Source organism: the organism of the source record quoted next, unplaced genomic scaffold (genome assembly GCF_019419815.1).
Source record: "Pyrus x bretschneideri cultivar Hongxiangsu unplaced genomic scaffold, Pyrus_bretschneideri_v1 Contig12, whole genome shotgun sequence".
Taxonomy (NCBI): domain Eukaryota; kingdom Viridiplantae; phylum Streptophyta; class Magnoliopsida; order Rosales; family Rosaceae; genus Pyrus; species Pyrus x bretschneideri.
The window spans coordinates 7,391,676-7,399,890 of record NW_025999413.1 but is presented as its reverse complement, the minus strand read 5'-3'; the positions used below and the strand labels follow the sequence as shown (position 1 = coordinate 7,399,890).

At 39.1% G+C, this 8,215-nt stretch overlaps 2 protein-coding genes across 3 annotated transcripts; one reads left to right on the top strand and one right to left on the bottom strand.

Moving 5' to 3' along the window:
• Window positions 1-4,968, top strand: LOC125474471 (long chain acyl-CoA synthetase 8-like). Of its 2 annotated transcripts, none has more exons than XM_048578263.1 (12): window positions 1-153; window positions 944-1,547; window positions 1,679-1,759; window positions 1,898-2,167; window positions 2,426-2,557; window positions 2,633-2,806; window positions 2,903-3,132; window positions 3,505-3,622; window positions 3,898-4,029; window positions 4,137-4,271; window positions 4,382-4,588; window positions 4,678-4,968. In XM_048578263.1, exons 2-12 carry the CDS (start codon window positions 999-1,001, stop codon window positions 4,840-4,842), a joined length of 2,193 nt encoding a protein of 730 aa, XP_048434220.1. In that variant the 5' UTR covers window positions 1-153; window positions 944-998; the 3' UTR covers window positions 4,843-4,968. The 2 variants fall into 2 exon arrangements, with proteins under 2 accessions (XP_048434220.1, XP_048434221.1); XM_048578264.1 differs by having other exon boundaries at window positions 66-187.
• Window positions 4,969-5,149: 181 nt separating this feature from the next.
• LOC125474472 lies at window positions 5,150-8,091 on the bottom strand. The gene is made up of 6 exons (XM_048578265.1): window positions 7,683-8,091; window positions 6,712-6,857; window positions 6,263-6,431; window positions 5,844-5,942; window positions 5,582-5,664; window positions 5,150-5,476 (listed from the first exon to the last, which is right to left on the bottom strand). The coding sequence occupies exons 1-6, from the start codon at window positions 8,052-8,054 to the stop codon at window positions 5,350-5,352; spliced, it is 996 nt and encodes a 331-aa protein (XP_048434222.1). The 5' UTR covers window positions 8,055-8,091; the 3' UTR covers window positions 5,150-5,349.
• Window positions 8,092-8,215: the final 124 nt, after the last annotated feature.

The window sequence follows — 8,215 nt, the reverse complement described above, 5'->3', positions numbered from 1 at the left end:
TTTTCATAGTTTTGATATAAATAAGTAAAGGCAAAAATCAGAGCCCAACCATCTATCTCACTGCCACCACCTTCAAAATACCTTGCTCTGCTTTTTTTTCCACGCTCAAAGATTTTGCCTCTACGATTGCGTTCGGCTTCTTCGATTCCGGAGGTGTATTTCGGGATTTTTTTTCTTCACATTTTTGGTTGAGTCTCATTTTTTTCTTTTTTTGCAGTAATTGATGTTATTTTTAACGGGATGTGTTTTGTTGTAAGATTTGTTTTAATTTTTTATATATATTCAAGGTTTGATTGTTTCTTGTTGATGAAGAATGGTTTAGCGTAATATTGTATGGATTTTGTGGCAATTGGGTTTTGTTTTTGGTGTAATTTTGTGTTGAAATTGTTGATTTTGTTTGCTAATAGCGAAGTGGGTGTGGCTGTTTGATCATGTTCGATTGATCGATTGCAGCAATTTTACATGATGGGTTTTGGATTATATGTTTGATTTAATACTGGAAAAAGAAAGATATGAATTTTCTGACATCTGGGTATTGATTAGTGGAGTTTTTTTCTTCTGAAAATTAGTACCATCAGAGTGTGATAATTATACTTTCGGGTTCATAGCGTTTCGAATGGAAGAATTCATATGGATGGAAGCTGTTTAGAGTTAATTCATTTGTTATTTGTGTCTGTGAACGTCACTGAATTGGCCCTGTGGTTTCTGTAGAAGAAAGTTAATGAAATTCTCTTGTCGATCAGTCGATGGTGATGCACTTCACTCATGTGCATTCCATGTTAGGCAAAGTTGAAGTGTTTTAAAAGTTTATGAATGTGATATACACGGAACAGTAGTAATACGCACAGATTAGTATGTCTGGAAGTCTTTCTAATTATATAATTTATTTCCTTATTTAACTGCTTGTAGGCTAAAATATTGATGACATTGCCTTCTATTTTAGGTAACCGTGCACTCTATTCAGGAAGGAGTAATTTCATATTAACAAACGTTCAGTGATGGAGGATTCTGAGAAAATTGTGTTTAACTCACCGGTGCAAGACGGTATGGTTGCTGATGATCACTTGTCAGTTCTGAAAGGCTATGGAACTTACGGCATTGTTGGTGCTGTTGTTGTTGCCGTACTTATACCTGCATTTCTGGCCACCGTGTTTGGGGGGAAGAAAAAGGGGAAGCAGAGAGGAGTTCCGGTAGAAGTTGGTGGTGAGGCAGGTTATGCAATGCGCAATGCTCGGGAAACTGAGTTGATTGAAGTTCCTCAGAAAGGAGCCACAACCATGGCAGCCCTTTTTGAACAATCTTGTAAAAAGTACTCACATAACCGATTTCTTGGAGCAAGGAAGTTTATTGGAAGGGAGTTTGTTACAGCTAGCGATGGAAGGAAGTTTGAGAAGCTTCACATGGGAGAGTATGAATGGCAATCTTATGGAGAAGTGTTTGATCGTGCTTGCAACTTTGCATCTGGTCTTATTAAGTTAGGTCATAATGTGGATACCCGTGCAGCAATTTTCTCAGAAACCCGCGCAGAGTGGCTTATTGCCTTTCAGGTACCTTTCATAATTTTTTTTATGTCTGCCTTGTGGTGTCTGTTTTCGTTCTTGGAAATTTCTTTATTTTTTTGTCTAAGGACTTGTGAGTGCACAGCCACTTCTTAAATTATGTTGGTTTTGGATTCCAGGGATTCTTCCGGCAGAATATTACCGTTGTCACTATTTATGCTTCACTAGGAGAGGATGCGTTAATTCACTCCCTTAATGAGGTGTGTGGCAAAAATCCCTGCTTTTCTATTCTTTATGAGTGTATTAAATTTATTTAACCGGCTATTGTATGTTTATCTATAAAGACTGAAAATAGAGAACATGGATTGTCCTCATATAGAGCTTTTGTACATTGACAGACCCAAGTTTCGACATTGATCTGTGATTCCAAGCAGTTGAAAAAGTTGGCTGCTATAACCTCAAGCCTAAACACTATTCAGAATGTTATTTATTTTGAAGACGAGGGAAGTTCAGATACTAGCGTATCTGGAAGTATGGGCGATTTGAAAGTTGCATCCTTTTCTGAAGTTGAGAAACTTGGAAAAGAGAGTCCTGTTCCTCCAAGTTTACCGTCCAAGAATGATATTGCTGTTATTATGTATACAAGTGGAAGTACAGGTCTACCGAAGGTTTGTTTCGCTAGCCCTTTATTGCAAATTTATTGTTTGCCATTTGAGCAGTAAAGCTGATCCAGAATATGGTCTTGTAAATCTTTCCATTTGGCTATCTGTGTTAAAAACTTGAGTACTTATTATGATATAAGAATTTTTATGTGACAGTTCTCAAATCATCGTTAATTGAATAATGTAGTGTGAGATATCCGAACATGACTACTTATTTTCTAATACTTTATTTTTGTTAACATGATATTGTGCGTAATGATATAGGGAGTCATGATAACCCATGGCAACATTTTAGCCACTACTGCAGCGGTTATGACAGTGGTTCCGAGTCTGTGTAGCGCTGATGTATTCCTGGCATACTTGCCCCTGGCTCACGTTTTTGAACTGGCAGCTGAGGTAGCTTTGTTTTCATATTTGTATTACATTAGTACTGTACATGTGTTAAATTGTAATCATGCTGTGTTTGTCCAGTCTGTGATGCTGGCTGCAGGTTGTTCAATTGGTTATGGTTCGGCATTGACTTTAACAGACACTTCAAATAAAGTTAAAAAAGGAACCAAGGGAGATGCAACTATGTTACAGCCAACCATCATGACAGCGGTTCCTGCTATTTTAGATCGTGTTCGAGATGGAGTTCTGAAAAAGGTGAAGTGTATACTATTCACCTTGTATGCGGTTGTTAGCATCTTTTATACACCCCATATAGGTTGAGCTTGCACTAATCACTATGGTGTATCACAGGTTAATGAGAAAGGGGGCCTTGCTAAGAATCTTTTTAATCTTGGGTTTAGACGGCGACTGGCAGCTGTAGAAGGAAGCTGGTTTGGGGCTTGGGGTTTGGAAAGTATGTTGTGGGATGTCGTTGTCTTCAAGAAAATACGCTCATTACTTGGAGGACGCATTCGTTTTATGCTCTGTGGTGGTGCTCCTTTATCTGGTGATTCACAGCGATTCATCAATATTTGCATGGGGTAATTGCTCTTGCATCTTGAGATAACCAGATAGTTGGAAGAATAACCTATTTTATATTATTTTTCCTTCGATATTAATGCCAATAGTTGAAGCAAGCACTCTATCTGATCAAGGAAAATGAAATTTCATGGCAGAAAGTGCTTCATATGCTTATTCTAATATTGGTAACAGAACACAATATGTCCAATGGGTTAACATCCCTTTGTTTACAACAGTTAGAATCAAAATTAATCTTTCTACCGTGTTTGGATTAGAATCTATGCCTATTCTTCTAGTTTTATCAATATGTGATCCGTATTGTCACAAAGGTTTTGTTGATTCTTATCGGATATGCAATGTATTTAGTTTTGCATGCCATTGTTTTTTAACAGGGCTCCTATTGGGCAAGGATATGGTTTGACAGAAACATTTGCTGGAGCTACGTTTTCCGAGTGGGATGACACAACTGTGGGCCGTGTTGGTCCTCCCCTTCCTTGTGGGTACATTAAGGTATATTATATTACTAATTCCTGGAAAAAATGCTGCAAGTTTATAATCAGAGCAGGATGTTTAACAGGAGAGAATTTACTGTGTGTCATGCCCAGCGCATTTTTCTGTTATTCTAGCTTTTGTTGTCAGAGTACCGTCCTCGTTTTTCTAATGGGATGATATATCTTCGTATGAGTAGGAAAATGTAAGTAATTAACAAGAGAAGACATGATGCTGTAAATTTATCAGGATTTTGAAGAGTTCAGTATGACAGTTATCCTTATTTGATAATGCAGCTTGTTTCCTGGAAAGAAGGAGGATACTTGTCATCAGACAAGCCTATGCCTCGTGGGGAGATTGTTGTCGGGGGATACAGTGTAACTGCTGGTTACTTTAAGAACCAAGAAAAGACTGACGAGGTGTTTAAGGTGAATTTCTAATGATCCTGTACGTGTTTTTGTGTGTGTACATGTATTGCTTCATGATCGTCATTCCTCACAAGCGCTAATGATTGATGACTCATTACATGCTGCAGGTTGATGAGAAGGGTATGCGCTGGTTTTATACCGGAGACATTGGAATGTTTCATCCTGATGGATGCCTTGAAATTATTGATAGGAAGAAGGATATCGTTAAACTCCAGCATGGAGAGTACATTTCCCTCGGCAAGGTACCTTTACAAGTCCTGTACTATTTCTGATAAGATGTCACCAGACGGAAACACTCCGTAATTCATTTCCTCTGGGATACTAATTACATTGGTCACTGCCCTACCTGCAGGTTGAAGCGGCGTTAGCATCAAGTAATTATGTGGACAACGTCATGGTGTATGCTGATCCTTCGCACAACTACTGCGTAGCTCTAATTGTCCCTGCATGCCAGGCCCTCGAGAAGTGGGCCCAGGAAGCCGGCGTCAAGTACAATGATTTTCCCGAGCTCTGTGAAAAGGCTGAAACAGTGGGTGAGGTTCAGCAGTCCCTCTCCAAGGTCTGTTCATCTCACCTTATTACCTAGTAGATGATTTCCCGGAGTCGAGTCATTTTGTTCCGTAAATAAATTTCTAGCATCTTTTGCAGGTAGCAAAAGCGTTGAAATTGGACAAGTTCGAACTTCCTGCCAAGATTAAGTTGGTGCCCGAGCCTTGGACACCGGAGTCCGGATTGGTTACCGCTGCTATGAAGATTAAGAGAGAACAGATCAAGGGCAAGTTCAAAAATGAGCTAAACAAGTTGTATGCGTGAACGAGAACGGCTAATGTCTCCTTTACTCTGTTGTGCTATATTTTTCTTGACGACTTAATTTTTTGTTTGTTTCGAACTTTTCATATATTTCAGTAATTCGATGCCTGCTATTGCAAAGGTTTTTTAGTTCGTTGCGATGCATGTGGTTAAATGTAGGGTTGGATTCGGTTCCAATCCGTTCGGTTTTTTGCCAAAACCGAACTGAAATTACTGTTTGGTTCGGTTTTTTTCAGCGTGGCAGGAAGCATACTTCATATGATAGGGAGCATAACTGTTGCTTAAGGTAATCGAAAACGCTACTGACGCCTTATCCGAACGACTTCTAACTCTGTTAAAAGTAATCGGAATTCTTCAATTGTATGAATGATTGTCCCTTAAGCACGTCCACAAGTGTGCTTACTGGGAGTTCATATTTGAGCGCGTTTCTGATGCAAGATGCTTCTCTTCAGAGTCATAATCCTTATACATCTTGGTTATGGTGTGCAAGCGATACAAAGGATTCGAATACTATTTTGGTTCCGTGAGGCTCGGCGCAGCTGCTTCTGCTGATAGTGGTGGCCGTAAGACGAGATACAAAGCAGGGCCTATGAGTGGCACCAATGATAAGAACAGAAGCCAAGAACCTTTGTCAAACCTGCAAAAGTAAAAGAAAGTGTTTGAATATTGCACCACATTAGTTTTTCCCAAGGAATTTAGAACTCGCACTTGGGAGAAGTAGAGACATCCGTAAAACAATCACCATTTCCGGGAGGTCATATCGTTGTAGACCCAAAACGGAGCAAATGCAGATAGTAGAGTGAAATCAAGGCTCATCACATGGATCTGCAACATGAAGGTTCCAAATTCGTTATGTTTTGGTCAAATTTTCCCATGTCCTACATCTGCTAGTTATGAGGGTTTTATAAGTTTGCCATTAAGCCAAATTTACATCCGTGCGCACAACCGGTGCTGGACCAAAAAAATATAAGTGTCTGTGAAGTGTTGATGATTGAGCGACTTACAAATTTGCTTTCATTGAAGTACTGGTAATATTCAATCCAGTCAGCCCCACTAGCCAGGCCTGCATAGATTACTAATCCCAGTGCTGCAGCAAGTGATATCTGATGCGTAACTGTATTACTTTCATTTTCCAAAACAACTTGAAGAGCAATTTACTTAAACCGACATTAATCAAAATGCTTCAAGTCAATTATGCTAATTCCTCCGATTCTAACCCCAATGAACATTGTTTATACACGAGTAACTAAAACATAGAAGAAAGAAAAATTTAAGAAAATATCGATTTTTTAAGATCAATTGAATGTTTTTGGCCGGAGGCTAATATCTTCCAAGAAAGTGATATATAAACAGCTGCATGTTTAAATTAATCTTTTAAGAAATCATAAACAGCGAAAAGCATGAACAAGAGGTGGTTCCTTACCCAAGCAGTCAATTTAGATTCTAGAAAGTTGAGAGGCCATCTTGTGAGCTCACTTTCGTCAACAGGAGGTGGTGGTGGCTTCCACAGTACAAAATAGGGAAGAAGAGCGTATACACCGCCAAAGCATGAAAGTATCAAGAAAGGCCAGACGGGAACTTTGCGTTTTGAGCTGCACGTAAAAGGATGGATAATACAGATAAATCCAATTGTCCACGCATTCGGAAGTCAAAGAGTATTGCCACAGCTGCAGACACATTTTTAGAAGAGATGTTGACTCTCAGGTACCTCAGAGGCATCATTCGTTGTATTACATACATCAAGAGTTGTTTACAGAGAAATTTATTTGACTCACTGATAATAATCTACTCTGATTTCTTCCAAATAAATAAATAGAATCACAAACCAAAAGAAAAGATCAGAGAATTTTAAAACCGAGAAAACAATGTTACCTTCTCGCTGTTGGAAGCATCAACATGCTATAGACCAAAGGCCACAAACCCATTATGTACCAAACAGACACAAGCACGTCATTCATTCGAAAACCGTCATCTCCCTTCAAATTCAAGAGTTTCTTCAAGAAATACATGTCCCTTGACTGAAAAAGTCAAAAGACCATATGTTAAGAATGTGAAATGTAGGATAATCACAAAGCCTAGTTTGCAGACATTGCAAAGATCAATTGAGCAACAGGGAAATCAAACGTTAGACGACATGCTCTCACCGTCTCACATCAGTTTAATAAAAGAAAAAACTAGTTTAATCGATATTTTACAACCGCTAGGGATTATTAGTTTTTCCAAAATCACGATTTAGGACAGCAAGTTGCAGCACTACAAGAACTATCGTACATTTCAGGAAGGTCAGTAAGCCAATAAATCCTCGAAAACATCCCAGCTAGGGATTATTCCTTCAATTCGAAATTCGAAAGCAATAACGCTTAACAGTTTAACTTGTTGCTTTTAATAGTGTCTTTTGACATAAGTAACCATTTCAGTACGAAGCAACGAAATTAAACCTTCCAAATGAAATTTAGTGAATCCAAACACAAATGTAAAAGAATAACAGCAGAATTGCAAACAAATGTCTTTGCTTCTAGCAAGCACTACAACTACTTCAACAGAGAACTGAATTCTGCCTCATTAAGTTGCACAAAGCAATGAAACAAATAAATTTCGGGCCAGTTCATAAGTGCTTCTAGGATAGCTAAAAACACTTTCAGATACCAAAAGCGCTTCATGACAATTAAACATGCTTATGGGTTAGAAAGAAAAACACTTTGGAATTATCACTCCCACTGCTTCTCCACGAAGCACTTTGAATTTTTTTTTTCAAAAGTTCAACGTGCTTCTAGAGAAGCACTTCCAAACGGGCAAACAAAAGCACTTTTAACACTACATTTACAATCTGAATTGCACAATACCGGAGTCTGGTTCGGGGAAAGAGTGAGCACATAGAACATGAGTGCCCCCCACAAAACAAACAGCAAAATTGAAGTCGTCCAGTTCTTCCCTGCACCTCCATTTTCTCCCTCACTCAAAACTGGGTCTTCTGGTTTCTGACCATTCAAGGTACTCCGACAAATTTGGAGACGACCCTTTTCCTTGTGGGATGTAAAGATTGAAGTTTTGCAAAATTGGGTTGCAGAAAAGGTTGGAACTTTTGAGCTTTTCTGGGAAAGTGAAATTCTGGGATTGGAGTTTTGGGGTTGGAGCAGTGAGCTTCTGAGAGTCGGGTTCTTGAGTGGAAGGGATAGGAAGTTGCAGGACATGAAGGTGGCATTAGCGAACGACATGTTTGGAAGATTGATGAGATTTGATGATTTTGAGGTTTCCTATTCAAGCCTTTAGCACTGGGCCACTGAGCCAAGTCCATCATAACGACGCCGTTTAAAGTTCCCCACTTCCCCTACGTTTGTTGGCACGTGTGACATCTGGGTTAACTTTGAATGTTGGT